Raw genomic sequence first — 26,247 nt, forward strand, 5'->3', positions numbered from 1 at the left:
TGTACCAGGGGTTGAAAAGTAATTTATAGGGAACTATGCTTGAAGGCTAGTGGAGATGCCAGGGTCTGCAGGCTCAGCTGCAATAGGTTTGCCACTGTAAGGCTCAGGTGCTCTTACTCCTCACTTCTGTCCCCTTGTTCTTTAGGGATAGACTTTTGTTCAACCCTGTCTCTTTCAACACCATGAGGTAGGCAGTTTTCTGTTTCTCTCTCACCTTCAAATGATCCTTTTTTTAGTTCTTCTTAACTTTCTTTAGAAGTATCAGTAGCCTGTTCTTCTTCTTGTTGTTCTCTAGGTCCTGGTTTAGGGACTCGGGTACAGTGGTTCAAATCTTGGTTCTTTTCTCTTTTGTATAAATTGATTTTTTTTTTTATAAATTTTTTATGGCAGTTAGTTGTTGAAAATAGGCCTGAAGTGCCATTTCTGACTGTTAACCCATAAGCATCTCATGCTGTGTTAGATGCATATTTCTGTTTGAATTTGTATGCGATCACTTATTAGTGTAAGAGACAAAACTTCAACCCAGTTGTTTTGTGCTAACTCATATTTTATTTTGATTGGCCTTTAATACTATTTACCATTTTCACCAATCCATGTGATTGTGGATGATAAACACATCCTACTCTTTGTTTTATTCTCAGATATTGGAGTACTTTACTGTTTTCTGGATGAATCTGATCCACTGCCAGCAATGAATTCAATTTCTATATCTTTTGCCTTGAACCAACTATATCCTATCCACATCATTTTTTTTTACCAGATGCTTGAATGGTCCTTCTGGTACTGATATGTGGCACATTGTGGCTGATGTTTCTTTGCATTGTTGAAAGAATTCATCTACCATTGCCTGCAGATATGGAGACCAATATCCCTGCTGTTTTGTTTTTCTCATTACTTTCCACCACTTTTAGAAAATGCTAAAATATTTTTTTCATTTATTAAAACTCTTCAGTGTTAGTTTATTCATATGCTAATTGACTTACATGTATCACTTGGCTTTTATTTATTGCTCCCTCTCAACTTTATAGTACAAGAAATGCACACTTGAAGGCAGCCTCCTAGTGAGTGAGAGATTACCTGGATTCCTGGTGAGATGGGGTTTGGTCAGGACCTGAGAAACTCCCATGAGGGCCTAATCAGACTGCAGGATTGGGAGCTGAAGCTTCTAGAAACAGTGAAGCGCTTCATGACTCTTCGTGTCAAGAGTGACAAGGAGTATGCTTCACTCCTCCTCAACATTAGCCAGCAGGTGGATAAGCAAGACAACTCCTCACAGATCCACTACATTAGCACTGTCTCCAAGGTGACTATTGCTTTCTAATTTGACATGTTGACTTTATTGTATTAAAGGTGAAGGGTGTCATTGGCAAAAATGTGTATTTATGTTCATTACATTATTGTAGTAAAATTTATTGAAGAAGCAGGATGTATAGCAAAATTGCTCCTTGCTTAGACTAAAGTAAACATAATGTGGTTGCTCATGTGGTATAGAATAATTCATTGTGTTAGAACTGACTCTGGTATTTGTGTCATGGTAGTCATGGACTCAGATGGTACAGCAGACAGAACAGCTTAGTAAGATCATGAAGTCTCATGCTGAAGAGCTAAATTCTGGCCCACTGCATCGTCTCACCATGATGATCAAAGACAAGCAGCAGGTGAAGAGAAGCTACCAGAGTATACACCAACAGATTGAATTTGAACTGAACAAGGCAAGTGTATATTTACTATCTAATCTAATTGTTGGAATAAAAAATATCAAACTTATAAAACTTAAAATATTCTGCATTATTATCAAAGTGTTTTTTCCATATGTGATACTCTGATTTAAGCCTTTGATGCAGGTGATAAAGGAATACTAAGATCAAGACACATGATTTTATTGTTTTCAGGTTACAAAAACTGACATTGAAAAGCTGAAAGGTACATACAGACAATTAACCAAAGATGCTCATAGTGCCAAAGAGAAATACAGGGAGGCCATTCTAAAAGGTAAGAACTTTGTAATTCTTCTTCTTCTTCTTCTTTCGGCTTTTCCTTTCAGTGGTCGCCACAGCGAATCATCTCTCTCCACCTATCCCTATCTTTTGCATCCTCAACACTTGCACCCACTAGCTATATCTCCTGTACTTTCTTCACCTCTTCATCCTGTAATCTTACTGTTCCACTTCCTTCCCTTTCATTCCTCTTCTCTTCAGCACAAACCTCCACCTGCTCCCTGCTCTCACTGCAGATCATAATGTCATCTGCAAACATCATTGTCCAAGGAGACTCCTGTCTGACCTCCTCTGACAACTGGTCCATCACCATAGCAAACAGGAAGGGGCTCAGAGCCGATCCCTGATGCAGTCCCACCTCCATTTTGAACTCCTCTGTCTGACCTGCAGCACACCTCACCACTGTCCTGCTCCTCTCATATGTGTCCTGCACCACTCTGACATACTTCTCTGTTACTCCTGACTTCCTCATACAGATCTTCTCTTGGCACCCTGTCATATGCTTTCTCCAAGTCTACAAACACACAGTGCAACTCTCTCTGACCATCCCTATACTTCATCAAAATTCTCAGAGCAAAAATTGCATCTGTTGTGCTCTTTCTGGGCATGAAGCCATACTGCTGCTCACAAATTTCTAGGAGTGCTCCGATTGATCGGTCACCGATCATAATCGGCCAATAATTGCTTTGGGAAGTTTGATCAGCGGTCTCAATAATAGCCAATCTAGAAAAGCCGATCAGTGACGCAATTTTTTTTTTTTTTTACGCGCTGCTAAAATGGCTTCACCGGTCTGGCAATTCTCTTAGTGTGTGAAAAAGACAATACATTAGCCATCTGCAACCTGTGTAACAACCAAATTCCACGAGGCGGGAATCACGAACCTCATCAGACAGTTGAAGGTTAGTCACATAAAGGAATATGAGCAGTTTTCAAAGTTGGCTAGTGCTAAGAGATAGTGGGAGAGTTCAGCAACTCAAGCACCACTCACTCAGCTGTGCATGATTTTGACTAACATCTCTCTCCACACATGCTCTCACACACACACACACAGGTCAAAATACAGCGAGAGTGTGCGCTGGAATATGCTCTAGAACCGCTCTCGCGATACTTTAATGTCATACACCTGTCGGTCTGCAGAGCGCTGCTTTCACGTCACGTGACTAAAATACCTTACAGACCTTGACCGCAATGCCAATTAAAAAACTGTCAGAAAACACAACAATCTTATTATTGAGATTATAGCCTAGGTTTGAATATTTAATGTTAACACAGATGATAAAAGTCGGCTAACAAAAGTATGTTGTGTCAAAAAGGAGGCCCACTGTCTTTGATTCTGAAAACCCCTGACATATAGGACCCTTTTGAATATTATTCCATACATAAGATGTACAAAAGCCTTAAATTAAATAATCCTAAAGATAGATCTAAATAAAATATAAACTGTTAAAGCACTAAGACATTACAGTCTGAACATCATGACTTTCTATTACAACTAATGCAGTATTTAAGTTAAAATACAGACATGACTTAGGTGAACAATGGGCCAGAACAGACAGCCCCTGATGTTTTCAAATCCTAGAAACACCCCTGAGTTATACCAAACAGTGTTTACATATGTCGACAGCCTTATGAAGGACAACATAACATCAGTTAATTTCTAGGTAGACTCTGTTTGTTCTGTCTGTTATTTAATTTATTTTTATATAATCTATAGGAAAGTTGTATTTGTCCAGCTCTAAGCTGTTCCCAATTACTAACCAAGCACAGGCTGCTATGTTTTAAGTTGACATGCTTGCCAATAATAAATACAGTTATCAATTCATGATATTCCTCTTCTTGTAATTTCAATGCTTAATTTACATTATTGTTAAATATAGTTTAATAAATAATGCTATATGATAAGGCTTCAAATAGACCAAATTAGAAATGTTATCGGTATTGGTCGATACAGCTTTTAGTGATCGGAGACCGGTGATCAGCCCCAAAAATCCTGATCGGAGCACCCCTACAAATTTCCACTACCTTCTTTAACCTAGTTTCCACTACTCTTTCCCATAGCTCCATTGTATGGCTCATCAACTTTATCCCCCTATAGTTGCTGCAACTCTGCATGTCACCCTTATTCTTAAAGATCGGCACTAATACACTTCTTCTCCATTCCTCAGGCATCTTCTCACTTTCTAAAACCCTGTTAAATAAACTAGTTAAAAATTCCACTGCTGCCTCTCCTAGACACTTCCAGACATTCACTGGGATGACATCAGGACCAACTGCCTTTCCACTTTTCCTCCTCTTCAAAGCCTTCCTGACTTCATCCTTTCTAATCTTATCTACTTTCTGTTCCACAGAGTTCACCCCTTCTACTCTTTTTTCCCTCTCATTTTCCTCATTCATCAGCTCTTCAAAGTACTCCTTCCATCTCCTCTGTACACTCTCCTCACTTATGAGCACCTTTTTATTTCTATCATTAATAACTCTAACTTGCTGCACATCCTTCCCATCTTGATCCCTCTGCCTAGCTAATTTGTACAAATCCTTCTCTCCATCTCTAGTGTCTAACCTAGTGTACAACAATGCCTTCTGCTTGGCCTCCCTCTTCACTCTGTAACTCCTGTATATTCTCTTCAGTCCTGTCCATGTCCCACTTCTTCTTGGCTGACCTCTTCCTCTGAATACTATCCTGAACTTCCTCATTCCCCCACCAAGTCTCCTAATCTTCTTTGCTCCTTCCAGATGACACACCCAGCACCTTTCTTCCTGTCTCCCTGATCACTTCTGCTGTAGTTTCCCAGTCATCTGACATCACTACCTGACCACCCAGAGCCTGCCTCAACTTCTGTCCAAATTCCTCATGACATTCCTCCTTACAATGTGCCCTGTCTATTTCGATCAGTTTGCTTTTAAGTGAAGGGATCCACAGGGGTAGTTGAGTTTGCATGAACCCTAAAGGATCGCTGCCCTCTTCTCCTTCTGCGAGACTGATGAGATGGATGTTACACTGGCGACTTTTAACTTCTAGTCTCGCCATTTTGTCTCGTAGAATATCTACGATTAGCTTATCTTTGGGTCTTGCTAAACTTTCCAAACAGCCGTCTGAATATTGTCAAAATTAGTACTAATCAGTCTCATCTCTTTCTCCAGAGATCCAGTCCTTTCGGCTAACGGTTGAAATTCCTCCTTAAAAATTTCCCAAACGACGCTGAGCTGTAGCTTTAGCTTGTCAGCCACCATAGCACATAACGCTTTGTTATTGGGCTTTTTCAGTCGTTTTTTTCCTCTGGGGAAGACAATGTATTTGTGTTAGCCATCGCATAAAGGTAAAAAGATTCAGGGAGGAAATATAAGAAAGTTGTGCAGAGACAATAGCTTAAACAAATGATTTATCGACACCGGGTCTGGGAGCTTCAGACTCAAGCAGCAATCTCCATCAGTGGGTCACGTTATCTCAGTCTCTAACTTCAGACTCATCACCCCTCTGACACTCTCTTCACCTCCAGAACATTCCTCACAAACTCCTCCTTCAGGACCACACCTACCCCATTTCTCTTACTATCCACAGCATAATAAAACAGCTTGAATACTGCTCCTATACTACAAGCCTTGCTACCCTTCCACCTGGTCTCCTGTACACACAGTATATCCACATTCCATCTCTCCATCATATCAGCCAGCTCGCTACCTTTCCCTGTCATAAGGGAAAGTCCTACACTCTTACCTTTCCTCTTCTTTCTCTGTCTATGCACTCTCCTCCCTCTTCTACTTCTTCGACCAACAGTAGCCCAATTTCCACCGGTCCCCTGTAGGTCAATGGCACAGATGGCATTCATTGTTAACCCGGGCCTCGACTGATCTAGTATGAAATTCAGAGTACTGACAATTCGCATGATTAAATTTGGCAATGTTTTACACCGGATGCCCTTCCTGACGCAAACCTCTCTATTTTTCCGCACTTGGGACCAGCACAGAAGTCACTGGACTATGACCCCCATGGCTAGATTAACTTTGTAATTATTAGTGTAAACTATTTTATATAAGCCCTAGTGCTATATTGTACCTTCTTTATTCATTTGTTGACTCAGTAAAGCCTTTTCCACTACTTATGCCAATGCTACCAAGTACAACAGAACATTATGTATTTGTGTTAGTCTCTGTCATTAGGCAATTGACAAAAGTTATAATACCTTGTTTACACATCAGTTAATCAGTCTACCAGTTTGGAGCTTTCAAACAATTTCATGATTAATGTTTAAGTTCTGAAAATCCAAGAGCTTTTTATCTTTGATAATATGATTATCACATTTTGTATGGAAAAAGGTAGTCAGTAGTCACTGAGCTGGGCACATAGTCCCAAAGTCAGTGACTGTATGCACTAGACTTAAACTGAATGGTGCTTTCTTCAGGTAAGGAGCCAGAGAAGGCCCGTGAGCGTTACGACAAAGCCACCATGAAGCTACACAATCTGCACAACCAGTATGTGCTGGCAGTACGCAGTGCACAGATGCACCATGAGCACTATCATGAAAACACACTCCCCCTGCTGCTCGATTCTCTGCAAAAGATGCAAGAGGAAATGGTCAGCGCCTTGTGAGTCTTGCACATCAGAAAATGCACAAAGCTCACACACTTACAAAATGGGTTTTTAAGTTTGTTTTCATTCATTTTTGTCATTTGTGTTCAGGGAAGCCTAATCATTAAGTTGATATTGATGGTAGTAGTTGTCAGTTATTATGGTAAAATTTAAACTGGGCTCAGACTAAATGACTTAGGACATTAGATCTTCTAATTATCATCTTCAAATTTGTACAATGAAATGCTTGTTGTGAAGAGTGCTTTAAACTAATACAGTTATACGTTTTATAATCAAGCTCATATATTTATGGAACTAGATTTTTGTCATGATTTTTCTTCATATTATTTTTATTCAAGGTAGAATTGAGAATTGATATTACTGTATACAAGAATCAGGAATAACATTATGAGCACTAGTGGGTGGGATATATTAGGCAGCAAGTGAACATTTTGTCCTCAAAGAGTTTGACAAGGGCCAAGTTTAGATGGCTACATGACTGGATCAGAGCATCTTCAAAACTGCAGCTCTTGGGGAGTGTTCCCGGTCTGCAGTGGTCAGTATATATCAAAAGTGCTCCAAGGAAGAAACAGTGGTGAACCGGTGACAGGGTCATGGGCAGCCAAGGCTCACTGATGCATGTGGGGAGCGAAGGCTGGTCTGTGTGATCTGATCCAACAGACGAGCTACTGTTGCTCAAATTGCAAAAAACGTTAATGCTGTTTATGATAGAAAGGTGTCAGAATACACAGTGCATCATAGTTTCTTGCGGAAGGGGCTACATAGCTGCAGACCAATCAGGGTGCCCATGCTGATCCCTGTGGAATGCTGAAGGCGGCAACAATGAGCATTGAGCATTAGAACTGGACAACGGAGCATGGAAGAAGGTGGCCTGGTCTGATGAATCACGTTTTCTTTTACGTTATGTGGATGACCAGGTGCGTGTGTGTCTCTTACCTGGGGAACACCAGGATTCACTATGGGAAGAAGGTAAGATGGCAGAGGCAGAGTGTCATGCTTTGGACAATGTTCTGCTGGGAATTCTTGGGTTCTGCAATCCATGTGGATGTTACTTTGACATGTACCACCTACCTAAGCACTGTTGCCGACCGTACACCGTTTCATGGAAATGGTATTCCCTGATGGCTGTGGCGTCTTTCAGCAGGATAATGCACTGTGCCACAAAGCAAAAATGGTTTAGGAATGGTTTGATGAGAACAACAATGAGTTTGAGGTTTGAGGTGTTTGGCCTCCAAATTCTCCAGATCTCAGTTTAATCGAGCATCTGTGGGATGTCCTAGACAAACAAGTCCGATCCATGGAGGCCCCACCTCGCCAACTTTCAGGACTTAAAGGATCTGCTGCAAACATCTTGGTGCCAAATACCACAGCACACCTTCAGGGACCTAGTGGAGTCATGCCTTGTCAGGCCAGGTCTGTTTTGGTAGCAAAAGGGGGAGCAACACATTATTAGGCAGGTGGTCATAAAGTTATGCCTAACTGATGTACATATGTTGTTTACTGATTTCAGTTTCCAGTCTTTCAGACATTTTAGCGTTTAGATTTAGTCCTGTGTACTCCATGTAATATTATTCTTGTCTCATTTTGCATGCATTATCCGTAGGCAGTATAGACATTCTATGCTGATTTTATATAATGATCTTTTCTCTTGTAGAAAGGGGATACTTGAGGAGTACAGTGAAATCACCAGTCTCTTAACAGATGAAATAGTAAAGGTCCATAAAGAAATACACACCTCTATTGATCAAATCGATCCTGCATCTGAGTATGACAACTTCATTGACATTTACAGGTATGTGTAAAGACTCACAAACACAAAGCCTAGTTAATGCTTATGAACCTAATGTTTCTGCTATTTTGCCTAGGTCACCTGAAACCAATGAACCTAATGTAGAATTTGATGTCTCACTATTGGAGGAAACGGAGAATCTTCAAGCTAATGAGATTCTATGGAACAATTTGACAGCAGACAGTTTACAAGCAATGTGAGTTCAGGTGTCTTCTAATTTTGAGAACGAAAAGGTTTAAACAAATTTTAGATATATTTTGTGCTTTTTTAGCAACCAAACCCTCTTTCCTCTTTTTCCTTTGGTATTTAGGTATTAAATGTATTAAGGTTTTAAAGGGAGATTGCTATAGACATGTAAAACGGGATTTGCAATACCATGGGGCTTTTGGGACCTAATGAAAACTTGAGTGTGTGTGACCTTTTGAATTTTACATTGAAATAAAAAACTGCAAAGCAAGCAGAAATTGCATATAGCTGATGTAATCAACTTCAATTAGAGCATTAATAATACCATTTTCCACCTCTCCCCTTTTTTGGCAATGACAATTTTACCAAGGTTTTCTATTTTGTAAAGTTAAGAATCACCTCAAGGATGTTTTTTAAACTGGCTTTTCACTATGCAAACTCAAATTTGGTCTGACTGGTTTGACTGGAGTGTTAACTGGGAAATATTACAGGTTGTTACAAAAGAAATTACAGTGGGAATGGGCAGGAGATGTTCAGAGTATGCATGCCTGTAGATGATATTCAATAGGTTGACAGTCAGTAGTTATTGAGAATGGATCCAAAAGGAGCCAAATGTAGATTGTAACTACATGTATAAAAAACTACATGTAAGCTTCTGGTTATCATAGCAATAATGTATGTAGTAATAGAAGTGTGTGTTCATAACTTAACCATGGTCAGCGTTAATCCCTTGTTGGCATAGAGTATCAATGCAGATTTTTCATTGTGACTTTTTCAAGGCTAAAGTCTACAACAGAGGAGCTTGTCTTGACCCAAAAGAGTCTACACAGTAAAGAGGACCTTATGGTAGACCTGCAGAGCAAAATTGAAGAGTACGCCAAAACCTGTGAGAAAAAGTCTGAGTATGTAGAGCACTAAATCTCATATATGCACTTTTGACATTTTGCATTAGATTTTTAGAAAACATTGCATTTTTATTGCATGTTGACAGTGTCTTTGTAAAACAGGGTGCATAGAGGATCAAATGTTTTTCGAACAGCCAGTACGCAGCAACGAGGAGGGTGGGTAAGCTCAACTCCTTTTTAACAGGCAGCATAGATGACGCAGTTTAAATAGCCACAAATTACCCGCCCTTCTTGTTGCTCCATATTGGCTGTTCAAAAAACATGCTTTTTTCTCTGCTGCACCCTCTATAAGTTACAAGAAGGTGAGTGGTAATTATGCATTGTGTGCTTATATATGACCCATGGTTTGCAAGCATTACAATGATTTAAATGAAATGTTCTTAAGCTATTAAAACAATGTACTTTAGGTATGTAAGTCAATAGTTTGTGGGGATGCCTCAAAGGTATAGCTGAAGGCATAAATTCCTTTCCCACTCTTTCTCACACACAACCACAATTAACTGAATAATGTTTAATGTAATGTAGTAATGTAAAGAGTAATGTAATGTTTTATCCTTTGTTTTATAATATTATTCCCCACATGCATGAAACCAGACTTCAGCAACTATATTCCATCCTTATTTTTATTTACTTGGAGTGATACCTCCACTGCATAGTACTGAATCTAGTATACTAGTCTATTTTCACAGGTAATTTCGAAACAGTGGAATTAATTGCTCAGCTTGGTACACACTGCAGATTCTCACATCACCTTCTGAGATTATTTTCATCATGATGCAGAAACTGTGTTGTATTTGTTTTTAAGTATTTATTGTTTTAAATGCTATGAATACAATTTCATTATATGGACTTTGTCTGCTTTGTGACAAATGTTAGTATACTCTTAGTATACTGCTTAGTTGTGGCTCTGTCATACTCTGCCTAAATTCTAAGTCATTTTACATACAAATGTTTGCCAAATAAACAAAAGTGAAAATAAGTGTACACAAAGTATTGTCTCTTTTTTAGTAAGGTGCTGTTGCTAAGTCAGAAGCAGTCTCTGGAGGAATTAAAACAGATGGTGCAGCTCCTACGCTGCTCAGAAGCCAAACTGAGCTCCCAGAAGGAAATGCTGGAGCACAAGATGCAGGAGAATGGAGGAAAGGAACCTCCGACTGTGGTCAATTATGAGGAGGATGCACGATCTGTCAACTCAATGGTCTATCTAAAAAATTTGTTTTAGGTTAATTTTATTAACAAATTAGAAATTTGTGAGCAAATACTCTCTGAAAATTGCTTACAGTATATAGCATTAACCAATACTGTGTTCACACTGGACAGAAGAAAATATTTTGCTCTTTGTTAATGTATGTCAGTTTGAATTTCAAATGAATAGTAACTCTCCCTTCCCTGGTGCAACGTTGACTGTATTAATTTCATATATTACATACCTCATACCATAGCACGCAATAGCTATCGTATAACTCACTTTTTTAGTATCCTGTGTGACGCTCCATGGCAGCACATCAGACAATGTTTTCAAGGATAAATGTATACACTGAGGTGAAATGTTTTTTTGTTTGTTTGTTTTTGTTTTGTTTTGGGGTTTTGTGGTTTTTTTGGACCAGGACAAAAGTAAAGACAGAATATCGAAGTTTGACACCCTCCGCCACTCTATTGCTGGCATAATTCGTTCACCAAAGTCTGTACTGGGCTCATCCTCAGTAAGTACTGTGACCTGTTTATTTATTTATTTATTTATTTTATTTTATTTTTTTTTTAAAAAAGGCAGGTCCAGCACACTCTAATTTACTCACTTTCCGCTTTTTTTTACACCAACTATGACATACACCCAACCCCAAACGAGTTCATAGATGTGATTGCCATCAGTGAAAAGCCATTGGGGGAACAGGAGTGGTACCATGGGGCAATTCCACGCACAGAGGCCCAGGAGCTGCTTAAGCAGCAGGGAGACTTCCTGGTTCGTGAAAGCCACGGCAAGCCTGGCGAGTATGTACTCTCTGTCTTCTCAGATGCCCAGTGCAGACACTTCATCATTCAGTTTGCAGACGTGAGTACTGCCAAACAATTGGTGTAAAATACATTGTCAGGTTTAATATATTTATTAACCTATTTTTAGAACATCAATTTAACTGCATCAGTACTTGTCAACAGTTCAGCATTAGAAACATTTCTAAAACCACCTCTAAAGTTTGGTGTTTGTCTGGTTCTTTCTGCATTTTTCATTGGATATTCATTTGACATAGTTTCAATTTCTGTTGCTTTGCAGAATCAGTATCGTTTTGAAGGCACTGGATTTCCCACCATTCCTCAGTTGATTGAGCACCATTACTCTACAAAGCAAGTCATTACTAAAAAGTCTGGAGTCACGCTTTTAAATCCTGTCTTGAAGGTTACACATTTTTTCACAGATTCTCTAAGCTTAATATAGGCATTGATAGACATGTTACCCAATTTTGAAACTTGATGGAATTTCTGCCTAACTAATATTTTCAACATGAAAAATATTATCTGTAAAGGTTAAGAGTAAATGTGTTTTTTCAGCATGGCTTACTGTTACACTCATACTTATTGCTTATAGTCATAACTAGTGAGGCTCATTTTGTGTGTGCACTGTTTTTAAGGATAAAAAATGGATTCTTAATCATGAGGATGTCATTCTTGGAGAACTTCTAGGAAAGGTAAGTTTTTGTTTTCAAGTTAATATCCTTTAATAATTAAATTTGAATGATTGTTAGGCATTTTTTAATGTGGTCTAAATGCAAAAAGTGACCATGGTATGAATTGTGATTTAGGGCAATTTTGGTGAGGTGTTCAAAGGAATGCTGAGGGATAAGACACCTGTGGCTGTGAAGACTTGTAAAGAGGATCTCCCACAAGACCTCAAGATCAAGTTTCTTTCAGAGGCGAGGTGATGGGCTTACTGAAAAGTTACACTAAAATGGCTAATGATGCTAACAATAAACAAAAAATTGTACTATCAGCATTATGCATATTAGGTTATGCTAACTTTTTTCCACTGTATTTTATTTGTTTGCTGTATTATTTGGTTATGCTCCATTATATTCTTTAATGTACTATGCTGTCCATTGAATATTCAGCTAATTCTCAGAATGGGATGTATTTTGTCCTTAAGGATCCTTAAACAGTACGATCATCCAAACATTGTGAAGCTAATAGGAGTCTGCACGCAAAGACAGCCGATTTATATAGTGATGGAACTTGTGCCAGGTATGCTCTTACAGTCTTCCAACTAAATGATTAACTGAAACTTCACAGTAACTATATATACAATCAGGTCCATATATATTTGGACATTGGTACCGTTTTTTTCCTTTTTTCTTTTTTTAAGCTGTCTACTACAATATACTGTATAGGAGAAAAACTAAGTAATAAATGGGTTAGAAACAAAAACACCATACTTTTATGTTTGTTATAAGGGACTAAAAGTAACTGGACAATTGCCTGCTCAGCTGTTCTATGGCCAGTTGTGTTATTCCTGCATTATTTCATTTGCACGTAAGCAGGTCTAGAGCTGAATGCAACATTTGAATTTCGCTACGAGTAACGCAAGCCATTAAACTGAACAAACAAATCAAACTAATCAGATGATCCCAGGAACACCATAAGTCCTTCAAAAGCAACTGTGAAAAATGACAGAAGAGTTCAAGAATGCCCACTTAGAGGTACAACTGTGTCAGGCTCAGAAATTTGTGTCATTCAGCCCATTTTAGAAAAACATCCTGTGGACAGTTGAGACAAAGATCACTTGTACCAGAATGATGGGTATTAGTCATGTAAAGTCATTACAATGCTATGAAAAAGTGTATGCCCTCTGTCTGAATTCTTGAATTTCTGTACATTTTAAACATTGTGTGGTGTCACTCAACTCATTTTCATGCATGAAGACTGCATAATTGATACCTTGCACATGAACAACATACCAAACTTTTGAGCCAATTTTCTTGCCAGACTATAAAATAAAACTATAAAATGTAATGTGAAAATGAGCACAAATTCAGGACTTCAGACCACTTCACAAAAGCAGCAGGATGAACTCTTATGTGTATAACCCTATATTATTTGCTAAGATTCAGCCAAATGGTTTGATAAACAGCTAAAATAATGTAATTAAATAGCTTTGTCAGCATCCAAATATTCATGGATCTGGATGGAAATTTTCCTGTTTACACAATGTACAACTTATTTGCCTTCCTTACACTTGCTTCCTGGTCAGGAGGTGATTTTCTGTCTTTCTTGAGGAAGAAGAAGGAAGACCTCAAGACAAAGCAGTTGCTAAAGTTTGCTCTAGATGCAGCTGCAGGAATGGCCTACTTGGAGCTTAAGAACTGTATCCACAGGTAGGAAACACCACATTGGAGCTAAAGAACTAGGAAGCTATGAAATCAATAGTTGAGCATTTAACATGGCTCTTTATCCAAATCATACCCTATTCACAAAGCTAAGGTAAAATGCTGCATACATGATTTGCATAGTATAATTGTGGGTGAGCCCATGCACAGCTTAATTCATAGAAATGGTCATAATTATTGTGAGAAAAGGCTTGCTTTATTTACTCCGGATCCTTCTTGACTTATTTACTTGTTTGTTTGTTCGCTTGTAGAATGTTGAATTAGGTCTGATCTGGTTAAACATCTCTCTTTCTTTTAGCTAAAGAATTCTGAAAATGGATAAAGACTATCCTAGTAAAATTGAAGAAATCTGGAATAAAAAATGACATGCCAAGGTTATGTTAATTGTATTATCTAATTCAATTGCACTCTTCACAAATCATTTAAAATATATAGAAAGCTCACTGGCTCGAGAGCTCAATCACACTACTAAAACACATTATTCAATTCAATTCAATTTTATTTGTACAGTGCTTTTAGCAGTCGACTGGAGAGTGTGATTAAATGACATCCTATTTACAATTGTATATAGTCAAGTGGATTTTTATAACCAGGAACTTATAACCAGGAGCAATATATAAGTATCAGCATCAGTGTGATTTCATTATAGTTTTAATATAAATTTCTTCTTGCTGAACGTTTGATGGCTTCAATGATGAGTGCAAGGCAATTGCAGTAACAGCAGTTCAAAGCCACCGCCATGGTATGGACTTGTATGTTGTATGTTATATGATTACACAACCACATTATAAGAGTTAAAAAGACTCCTTGTTTTTTTGGGGTTTTTTTTCAAACAACACCATTATGATCTGTAGTGTCAGAGAAAGAGGTCAGAGATTTTGGGCACATTAGATGACTATCATTTCTGATTAAAATGATGCTATGCAGCTCATATTTCATTTGATCTTTTTTTTGCAGGTCAGAAACTTTGTCCTAAAATCAGTGTTTTGGTAAAAAATTTATTAAAAAAAAAAAAAAGTTTAGCCAGTAGGACATTTTGTTTGTAAAATTAAACCTTTTTTTTTTAACAATTCTTAATTTATTTCGTTTTATACAGACAAAAATCTACCTTTCTATCTGTGTTTAGGTCACAGAGCTTCTCTTTTGCTCTTTCGCTCTGAGTAGCTCATCTAAAGTTTCACAGAATATGTACAAAATTGATAAAATCCAATCAACTCTATAAACCTGTTTAAATTTCATCCCAATCAAACTTGCAGATCTCCCGCCCCTTTCCGGTGACTCCCCAGACAAATTATGTTCCTCTGCTCATCCATGCACATCACACAGTTCAATGCAGCCATTTATCAATCTATTTCACATACAGCTTGCACCAAGACCAAGACAATGGAAATGTTATACAAGCTTAAATTTATAAGCACAAAGTGAGGTAGTTTGGATAAAGAAAACACATTGCAGATCCATTAGACAGCAGTAGGAATAAAGCTACGATGCAGCCAAAGCAAAGCCAGTGAATAAATCTATTGTAACGTCACCAGCGACACCTGCCTGCCAGAGGGAGCCCTCTCCTGAATTCTGTTGCCACCCACGAAGAACACTTCCGGGTTTTCTGGGAACATTTCAGCAACGTGTTCACAGTAGTGGTGGTAAAAACGATTCTTTTTAAGACGCGTGTTTTGTTGAGTCACTCACTGAAATGAATCGAGTCAGTGATTCCTTTTGGGTCAGTGAGTCAGTGATTCTTTTATAGCCATTGTTTCCTGTACAAACTCCCTGATGTCCTTCACTCAGTGAGCTTTGCCTGGACTGTAACCCTCAAATGTGCATGAAATACATTGGCCACAAACTGATCTAACGTTTGTGTACTTGTTGATTATGAGAATATTTGACTTCAAATGTTCAAATATTACACCCCCCCAACCCTAACAAAACTGCAACAACAGGTCAAATCTGACTTTTAATGAAAAAACATCAGTATTATTACCATTCTTTTTACTTTTCTGTGAATATTGAAATGATTAATAAATGAAAAAGCTCTGAATCTACCAGGGATGATGCAGCATAATAAGCCACAGAACCATGTATTGGCCTATACAACTGCTTGTTTGACATATTTGACTTCAGTGAATTCAGTATGTATCTGAAAATTGTAGATTATAGCCTCATAAACTGTGACTGAGATTAATTAAATTATATAATTAAATTATTACTGGATGGAATATTACTTACAATATTACTGGATAAGCCGCATTGGCCACACAAGACTCACCCATGGCCACCTGCTAAAAGGGGAAGAACCACCACTATGTCAAGCCTGCAAAATACCTACATCAATAAAACACATTTTACTCCACTGTCCTGCCCTGAGCACCATAAGGCAGAAATTTTATTCAGAAGACACTTTAGAAAATATCTTCAAGACAGCTCCACCGTACAAGATTCTGAACTTCCTAACAAGCGTAAACCTCAGAAAACTTATATAAACTGTTCTTGCCATCTTGCTTATCAATGTAACCTTACCTATCGAATATCACACTATGTTTTAACTATATCCAAACTTTTGCCATAATATAGCCACTGAAGCTAATATGGCATTAAAAAATCAATCAAATAAAAAATTACTGGATAAATCATCACAAAGTCTACAATGTGCAGAGTATGCTAACGAAACTCAAGTCTGACTCATGATCAGTAGGTCTACTTCACACTGACCATGGACTACTAAATGTAAGAGTTTCAGCTGAATCAGTCAATGAACTGGATCCGCGAGTCCGCTGAATCAGTCTATGAGCACGGTAGCAGTCATAGGAGAAATATAGACCTCGGACTCATGAATCATGAGTTAACATGCAGAATCGGATCATTTAACTTGGGTGAGTCAGTCAGGGCCAGTACTAGTTCACAACAGTTCTACTCGAAGTATTGTGTTTGGCACTGTACCGAGCCTTTTGCCATTGTGAGCATTTTCTGATTGTCTTTTGTGCTTTGACCATTTCCATTTGGATTACCGTTTCGAGTTTGTCTTAGTGTTCTGGATTTGTCTGCTATGACTGCTGGATTTACTGGTTTTTGGGCTTTAATGCCTGTTTTTCGGATTACGTGTTGTCGGCTTGTGCTTTTGGAACTTGTTTGCCTCGCGGCTTGGATTTCCCGGTTTTTGACCTTTTTTCCCTGTATCACTCAATTACGCCTTTACCCTGGTTTTGGATAGAAGCTGCTCATGGATCCTACACAACCCACCACCAGCGGTATGTTACATCTATCCTACTGCACGAAGATGCAGGATGAGTGTGCTATAGACATTTCTTTATTAGTGCAGGTGGTGTTTCGTAGTAAAGTTCTTTTTAATATTTCCCATTGCAAATGCATATGAATGCCATGAAAACACTATTATTTAATCACATAAAGTCTAATACAATTTCAGGTCTGTTTTCAAAATAAATATTGCCTTCAATATCAAAGGTGTTCCCCTTTTTTATGAAAAGAGTCTTTTTTTAGTCTTGCTGAGGCCATCACGGTATGTGCCAGGGGGCTTGTAAGTGTCCTACTTAGCAGGATGTGAATAATTATCCATCTACAGAGAAAAGTTCAAATAAGTGCTTCTTAGGAGTTACAAGTATGAAATTTGGTGCTGCATTGCTAATCATATTTCAGCAGTCATTGTTTAAGATTGAATTGCTGACACAAAAATTGTACAGTATGTTCATATGTGGTCTGAACTGCATCACGTAGTGCCTGGCAACAAAACAGGTGCTTTTGGATTTGATAACATTTATAATTTTCTTATTTAAATTAAAAATTTTGAATTTCACGATTGACATGCATTAAAACAAGTTCTGCATACAAAGAGTTAAATGTGTTGTCTAGCCTTCAAATTCCCCAGTTCCTAATCCAACAGCATCTATGGGATGTGCTGAAACAATAAGTCTGATCCACAGCAGCTCCAACTCTTAAATTGCAGACTTAAAGGATCTGCTGTTAATGTTGGTGCCACAGGACATATGTGCTATCCAGCAGAGTGGGTCACAGCACTCTTGGTGGTACACAGAGGATGAACAACATATTAGGAAGGTCATTGTAATGTTTGGCTCACTGGTGAGCCATATATATATTGTATGTAGTCACAGAAAAAGAAGGTGCACCCTCCTTCGGTTATACATTTTTATTTATTAAACCAACATTTAGAAGAACAATAGCTAGCACCCCTAGCACCAATAAATTGAAGTAAACATTTTCTGTAGAAGTTTTATAGTCTCTCACATCATTGTGGAGATATTTTGGCCCACCTCTTGTTATCACATTGTTTCAGTTCATTAATATTTGAGGGCATTAATTTTTTGCACAGCTCTCCTCTAAGATCCTGCCATAGCATATCAATAGTGTTGAGGTCTGAACTTTCATTTTAGCTTACGTAAACTACTACACAGAAGGCCTCACATTTGTATCAAGAATATTCCTGTGTAAAGGGAAGTTCATTGTTGTCTCAATTACTGTCAGTTTTGTAAGCACTGTGGCTGCAAAATTAGCCCAGATTATCACCCCTTCACCATCATACTGGATGATCATTTATATGAGTTGTTTGTGTTGTTATGCTATGTTCGGTTTCCACCAAGTATGGTGCTATGCATGATTACAGAACTTTTGTGGTTGATTCAGATTAAAATGTGCTGAAAAGTGACTGCTCCAATGAATGATCCAAAACAAGCAAGCAAGTCAGGCAAGGTGAAGGTAGGTTCATGGCTTGGGCTTGCATGGCTGCTTCTGGAATGGGCTCTCAAATCTTTATTGATGATGTAAGTCATGATGGAGAATGAAGTCAGAAGTCTACAGAAGCATTCTGTCTGCCAGTGTGCAATGAAATGCATCCAATCTAATTTGGAGGAACTTCATCTTGCTAAATTTCAAATTAAAAGTATATTTATGCCAATTAACCAAGCCTGAGGCAACAGTGGCAAGAAGAAAGTCAAAGCCAAAAGTCAAAGAAGCTTTATTGTCACTTCAACCATATATAGCAGATGCAGTACACAGTGAAGTGAAACAACGTTCCTCCTAGACCAGAGGTGCTACACATAACACAGACAAAGTACAGTGATGCAGACAAACATAGAGCTAAACGTAGAGATAAAAAATTAAACTATAATTTAAAAATTAAAATTAAACTATACTAGGTGCAATCTTTAAGACATACAACAGAAGTGCACAGGAAGACAAGACAAACAACATATAGGCCGACTTTGTGCAAAGACCAAGACAATGTTAGACAATGAAAGAACAGTGTATACAGTGATTGCAGTTATTGCAGTTATTAAAGTGACACATGTAACAGGACTATTATAAATATAAATGTAAAGTGACGTGCATGCAAACAGGACATTTATTGTGTGTGTGTGTGTGTGTCTGACTATGTCCAGCACAGTCCAGTTCTTTTTTGTGCGTGTGTGTTGTGTGTGTGTGCCCATGTCCAGCACAGTTCAGTTCTCCTTTGAGATCAGATCTTGGTTGTACGTGTGTGTGTGTGTGAGGTGATATGAGGAAGAAACCTTCAGAGGAACCAGACTCAACAGGGAAGCCATCATCATTTGGGTGACACCAGAGAGTATGATAATGTCCTTTCTGCAACTGTATATAGTCAAGTGGAGGTGTGCAACCAGGAGGTTTTGAGCAACTTATAAATCGGCATAATTTCTGAGTGAATTTCTTGCCAAATCCATGTTAGACAGCAGTTCAAAGCCAGTGCCATAGTCTTTAATTGGTACTTTAAATGAACATATCAACTACATAAGCAGGATATGCGTTGTGCTGGCAGAGTATTCTGTCTATGAGACACTCAAACTTTACTGGGACTCCAAACAAATCAAATGGAAGGGTGAAAAATTAGTGTAACATAAACATAGTGGAAGTTTTTTCCAGGATCTTTGATTCAAGGGAATCTGCCAACACCCATTAAGGCAAGTCCACTTTTGAGTAAAAGTGAGCTAAACCTAACCCAAATGCAACATATTGGGTATATGCATAAAATTTGTATACAAATATATATATCTAGCATATAATTTGTCTGCATTTAAAAACATGATTTATTCAAATCAGTTTTTTTGGAATTGATATGAACTGAAAGCATATTGAAGGCACACCAAAATATATTAAAAATATGTATTGTGAATACATACGTAGCATTTCTCAACAATAAAAAATTGTCGAATTACTTACAAGCAAATTTCTTTATCTATCATGGCTACATGCTGCACTATGCTGCATAGTGCACATGCTGCATGACAAGTTTTGTAACAATAAAACATTTTCTCAATTGTTTATGCAATCTCAGTCTTGATATCCTGTACACAGACTGCCAACTGTTTGGCCACAGTAACACAAGATAATGTTTTCTGGCAGTAGCGTAGTGTTTAAAAAATATGACAATAAATGTGTGAAACGGACAACTCAATACATTTGTGCTAATAATCATGATTTTAGGAGGTACATCATGCTTCCACTGTTTTTCCCACTGACAACAATCAAGTGATAATAAATAGAAATATTACACATACAAATACACTATATTGTCAAAAGTATTCGCTCACCTGCCTTGACTCGCATATGAACTTAAGTGACATGCCATTCCTAATCCATAGGGTTCAATATGACGTCGGTCCACCCTTTGCAGCTATAACAGCTTCAACTCTTCTGGGAAGGTTGTCCACAAGATTTAGGAGTGTGTTTATGGGAATTTTTGACCATTCTTCCAGAAGCGCATTTGTGAGGTCACACACTGATGTTGGACGAGAAGGCCTGGCTCTCAGTCTCCGCTCTAATTCATCCCAAAGATGTTCTATCGGGTTGAGGTCAGGACTCTGTGCAGGCCAGTCAAGTTCATCCACACCAGACTCTGTCATCCATGTCTTTATGGACCTTGCTTTGGTCACTGGTGCACAGTCATGTTGGAAGAGGAAGGGGCCAGCTCCAAACTGTTCCCACAAAGTTGGGAGCATGGAATTGTCCAAAATGTCTTGGTATGCTGAAGCATTCAGAGTTTCTTTCAGTGGAACTAAGGGGCCAAGCCCAGCTCCTGAAAAACAACCCCACACCATAATCCCCCCTCCACCAAACTTTACACTTGGCACAATGCAGTCAGACAAGTACCGTTCTCCTGGCAACCGCCAAACCCAGACTTGTCCATCAGATTGCCAGATGGAGAAGCGTGATTCGTCACTCCAGAGAACGCGTCTCCACTGCTCTAGAGTCCAGTGGTGGCGTGCTTTACACCACTGCATCCGACGCTTTGCATTGCACTTGGTGATGTATGGCTTGAATGCAGCTGCTCGGCCATGGAAACCCATTCCATGAAGCTCTCTGCGCACTGTTCTTGAGCTAATCTGAAGGCCACATGAAGTTTGGAGGTCTGTAGCAATTGACTCTGCAGAAAGTTGGCGACCTCTTCGCACTATGCGCCTCAGCATCCACTGACCCCGCTCCGTCAGTTTACGTGGCCTACCACTTCGTGGCTGAGTTGCTGTCGTTCCCAAACACTTCCACGTTCTTATAATACAGCTGACAGTTGACTGTGGAACATTTAGGAGCGAGGAAATTTCACGACTGGATTTGTTGCACAGGTGGCATCCTATCACAGTTCCACACTGGAATTCACTGAGCTCCTGAGAGCGACCCATTCTTTCACAAATGTTTGTAAAAACAGTCTGCATGCCTAGGTGCAAACTATTTTCATTTTTAATATTTGTCGCTTAGTTGTTACAGCCCTGTACTGTAGTATACCGTAAATTGATGCCTGCATATGCTGAAACTGGTAATGTCTGTATTTGTGGAGGGGTAGGGAGAAAAAAAAATCACAAACATCTCACTGTTGATGTATTTTGTTACAGGGATCTAGCTGCACGGAACTGCCTGGTGGGGGAGAACAACCTGTTGAAAATTAGTGACTTTGGCATGTCACGTCAGGAAGACGATGGGGTTTATTCATCATCTGGTCTCAAGCAAATTCCTATCAAGTGGACTGCACCAGAGGCACTTAATTATGGTAATGGTCTTTGTCTTATTTCCTAATTCCTCCCAAGCATTTGTCTGCAGGGAAGTGGGACAGCATTTTAAATTGGAGGTGATGAAATTGGTATTTTAAGCACCATCCATGTGGCATGCAGTGTGATCCAAATGATAGTTGAATTACTGAATGGCTTATACCACAGTGTGATTGAATTCTTGAATCGGAATGTGATTTGAATTTACTTTAACAGTACAGCTCTAACATTAGTTATGACTGTAACAAATGATAGTTTTGTATTAAATCTAATATTTTCATTTATATAGTATATGTATATTCACAGGGACTTGTGTGGCAGACAATCCATTCAATCTAAAAATGTGGTGTTTAACAATAAAAACTATTTAATTATTTATTTGGTGACGTTTTCTATTAGAAGATGTTTACTCAAAATGTATGGAAGGAGGATCAAGTGTCTGCACTTCAAATCAGTAATTAAAATAACAAAGATGTGAAAAAGTAGACCCACAGTTCAAGGTATTCTACTCAACTTACTTTTACTGTTGAGAAGAAGGGTATTATTTGAGGGTTGAACTGGTTCGATGTGGCTAGAACACATACATAATGTCTGCACACTAATACTGCTCCATAAAAGTATTTATGCAACTTTTCGACCATCAGGTCTTCGTCAGGCACAAATCAAGTGAACTGAGGTACAACTCTAAATAACTAACAGGTGGTCATCCTAATTAAACACGTTCAATCATCTTATAGGTGTACTCCCACAACGAGAAAGAAGGGGAGAGAGAGAGAGAGAGAGAGAGAGAGAGAGAGAGAGAGAAAATCCTCCTGGTAATTAAGTGCGGCAATTGTGCCCAGTGTACTTTCACATATAAATGTAAGTCTTTTAGCCATCCACACACTGGCCGTAATATATTGATACGTGGCAACAATTAAACAATTACTTGTTCATCTACACATGTGGTTTATCTCATCCGTTGTCCCTGTGGTCTCACTTATGTTGGAAAAACTTATAGATCATTATGTACTCGCATTAGTGAACATCGGAGTAATATTAGGACGGGTGTTGAACGCAGCCCTAAAGTGTCCCATTTGAGACAAATGTGCCATAGTGTTAGTGCCTTTGAGAGGAAACTTTTACAATGTGAATGTTTTTGGATTTATACTTTAAATACGTTGTCACCTTTTAGGTTGAACAAAGAATTAGATATTAAGCCTTTCTTATAAGATTATATTTCTTATAAGAAATGTTTTAAGTTGTTTTAAGTATTGTTTAAATAATTTGAGGAGTGTTTATTGATTTGTATTTGATTTGTATTGGCTTGTATGTTTATTGGAGTTTAAGTGTTGTGTGTTTTTTTTTTTGTTTTTTTTTTTATTTTTTTCTCTCTCTTTGTTTTTCTTTCTCATTGTGGGAGTACACCTGTATAGTGATTGAGGATGACTACCTGTTAGTTATTTAGATTTGTACCTCAGTTCACTTGATTTGTGCCTGACAAAGACCTGATGGTCGCAATGTTGCAATAAATACTTTTATGGAGCAGTATTAGAGTGTGGACATTATGTTTTGTGTTCTTTGCTACAATTTTTTTGTCCTGCATCTGAGCCTTGTCTGGGTTTGTGGATGTGCGCACCTTTTTTTATATTTTTTGAACTGGTTCTTAAACATCCTCATCAGCCACAGATGTACAGCTACAGAATTTGTTTGTGTAACACTAGAGCAGAACACAGATGTATTAAGGGCAGACTTCCAAGGTGAGGCATTCCACTTAAAAGTTCTAGTCTTTCACTTTTCTGTAGCACCACAGGTGTTTTCAAGATGTTTGCAAGTAGCATTATTTCCCATGATGGCCAATTGTATTATGAAACTGCCATCAACTGACCACTATTTGGCCACCTTCCAAGGAGCAGGGTATTTGATCCACCCTTCCTGCACACATCAAAATGCCCTGCCTAACAGTAAACTCAGAAAGGCTAGATTAACTGAAAGTGCTAACTCCCCAGTGTGTGACAGGCATTATTATGTTTGCCAGTCATATTCAGTGAAACTTCTATGTGTGCTATAAGGTTCTGTTGAGGATGCGGGAGCCACAAGCCATTCAGAACTGAATCTGCAATATATGAGTTGATAGCAGTGGTCACAAATTGAAATGTGTACTTGTGAATGCAAGAAGTCTGGGAGAGGTGCCCCACTGAAAATAGATCTTCTCTATAGTCACACATCTTGCAGGCTGGGGAGCAGTATGATGCGACATGAAAGTAGGGGATGTTTGCCTTCTTTGCCCCCTGCAAGGTCCATTTCAAGGCCCTCTTCTTACCAGTTCTGAGACTTTGCAGTTTAAAAAACAAAATAGCCCTAAACATCAAATCATTGTCAGAGCCAACACATGACAAACATGTTTCTGCTAGCAAAACAGGATATCATATGTGTATTCTTGAAAAGGGTGAAATCTTTATACTTGCACATAATATGAGCATGCCTATTAGTGGCAGTATTGCATGAATCACACCTGAAATTATGCCAAAAATCAGCAAGAATGCTAAGCCAAAAACAAAGACACTTCCATGTTCTATAGGAATAATAAATAGAATATAACATAGGCATTACTTTGTTTTACAAAATGTGCTGGAGAAAAAAAGAAACCTGGAAGGTTTTCTGTAGTGATTTCACAATTTTTACATAAAACATGACTGTCATCAGTCAATCAGATTTTAGCAGGTGCTTGACAGGATTACTGTTAAGCTGTTGAGTCACAAACCATGAATGGTAGGTTTAGTAATAATTGAAATTGTCCTCTTGTGCTGCTATTCATATTTGTACACACACAAATGCCAATGCCATAGATTTGATAGGGATTTATTGTAAATTTTTATTTATTATTTTTATATATTTATTTATATATATATTGAAATTATATAGATTTGAACTAAAATTAAAAGACACATTATGTACAAGGCCACAGGAATGCTTCCACCCCATAGATCACTGCTTGAGGCCATTTTTAGTGGTCCAAGCCCCAAAGTTGCTGGCATCCTATTGTTTTTGTTAACTTGAAGGTGGTATTGGTCACCCATAGGCCACAGGAGCAGCATATTTTAGCAAACGCTGGAAATTTATCTTACCCCCCCATCCCAGGGTGGAGAGCACCCTGTCAAGAACAAGAACAGTTTTCCATGCTTGATCAAGCTTCTGCAGGTCAGCAGTGAGGCTGGGACGCTTAGTCCTGATGATCCAGCTTGTGAATTGAACAGCTGTTCTTTCTTTTTAGCTTTTTTCCTGGTGCAGTGTTTGGGGCTATTTGTCAAACTAGTGGTTTAGCTCCACACAGCTGGTGGATCCAAGGGAATGGTGAATGCCAGTACAGTTTGGCACCATTGATGTTGCAGGAGTTGCCAGGAGAACACTGCAAGCAATGTCAGATTGCGTAAAGACTCCTTTAATGGATATTCTGTCTGGGTTGACTCCCTTGGCCTTTCCCATGTGTGGATGTAGCCACAAGGCAGCAGAGGTTTGAAATCAGAGTTTCCTTTTTCTAGATGAGCAACCAAGGTTGGGTAACCAAGGTTAATGAGTCATATCTGCCCATCTTAACATGCCACATTGTCAAACTAAGAATAGACATTCAGAACTTTTCAAGAAAAAAGCAGTGGACCTAAAACAGAATCTTGCAGAACACCAAACTATGTTGTAGTATGTGTAGAGAAGTCAGCATTTACATCAGCAAACTGTTAACAGTCATTGAAATATGACCTGGTCCAGCAGAGGGGCCAGAATCTCCAGGAACTCCAGAATTTTCTAGCTTTTCAGGGAGAATAGTATGATTTCATTGCTTCTGGTATTATCTGCTTGAAAGAACATGTACACAAGTTGATTTTGTTGAGGAAATTTGTGAAATTAGTTCAGTCTCTCAAAGGGAAGTAAAACATATTATTTATCTGACATACAGTGGATATAAAACACCCCTGTTAAAATGTCATGTTTTTGTGATATAACAAGATAAACAAGATAAACCTGGTCAGAACCTTTTCCACCTTTATTGGAAAATTGCAAGCTAAATATTAAAGTGAAAAATTAGAATTATTTTAGGGGGAAAAGGTGAAGAAAAATTGTACAGTAAACTAGTTGCATAAGTATGCACATCCCTAAACTAATAATTAGTTTGAACCTTTAGATTTCATCACTGCGTTCAATCTTATTTGAGTAAGTTGTGGTTTATTTGCTATAAGAGACATATTCTAGTGAGTGTCTTGTATAGTGGTATACTCAAATAACAGAGTTGCTCCAGCTGAATTAAACTGGGTAACTTAATTTGATTCTTGACTCTTTGGAAGTATCTTAATTGCAAGTAAACAAAGAATTCTTTATTGTTAAAATTGTACCGAGTTTTGAGCTGTCCAAAA

General features: G+C 38.4%; 1 protein-coding gene across 3 annotated transcripts in view; it reads left to right on the forward strand.

The window, feature by feature from the left end:
- The window catches only part of fer (fer (fps/fes related) tyrosine kinase), a 36,831-nt gene that overhangs the window by 5,103 nt on the left and 5,481 nt on the right, over positions 1 to 26,247 (forward strand). For all 3 annotated transcript variants that reach the window (XM_058382487.1, XM_058382489.1, XM_058382488.1), the window contains exons 2-17: positions 1,029 to 1,303; positions 1,539 to 1,712; positions 1,893 to 1,992; positions 6,398 to 6,581; positions 8,240 to 8,377; positions 8,451 to 8,570; positions 9,340 to 9,462; positions 10,474 to 10,663; positions 11,073 to 11,168; positions 11,312 to 11,515; positions 11,735 to 11,857; positions 12,090 to 12,146; positions 12,261 to 12,376; positions 12,602 to 12,696; positions 13,703 to 13,826; positions 21,710 to 21,864. In XM_058382487.1, coding sequence (XP_058238470.1) covers positions 1,094 to 1,303; positions 1,539 to 1,712; positions 1,893 to 1,992; positions 6,398 to 6,581; positions 8,240 to 8,377; positions 8,451 to 8,570; positions 9,340 to 9,462; positions 10,474 to 10,663; positions 11,073 to 11,168; positions 11,312 to 11,515; positions 11,735 to 11,857; positions 12,090 to 12,146; positions 12,261 to 12,376; positions 12,602 to 12,696; positions 13,703 to 13,826; positions 21,710 to 21,864 — 2,209 coding nt within the window. In that variant the 5' untranslated portion in view covers positions 1,029 to 1,093. The remainder of the gene's footprint in view (positions 1 to 1,028; positions 1,304 to 1,538; positions 1,713 to 1,892; positions 1,993 to 6,397; positions 6,582 to 8,239; positions 8,378 to 8,450; positions 8,571 to 9,339; positions 9,463 to 10,473; positions 10,664 to 11,072; positions 11,169 to 11,311; positions 11,516 to 11,734; positions 11,858 to 12,089; positions 12,147 to 12,260; positions 12,377 to 12,601; positions 12,697 to 13,702; positions 13,827 to 21,709; positions 21,865 to 26,247) is intronic.

This window comes from Hemibagrus wyckioides, linkage group LG28 (assembly GCF_019097595.1).
Source record: "Hemibagrus wyckioides isolate EC202008001 linkage group LG28, SWU_Hwy_1.0, whole genome shotgun sequence".
In the NCBI taxonomy this organism is placed as follows: domain Eukaryota; kingdom Metazoa; phylum Chordata; class Actinopteri; order Siluriformes; family Bagridae; genus Hemibagrus; species Hemibagrus wyckioides.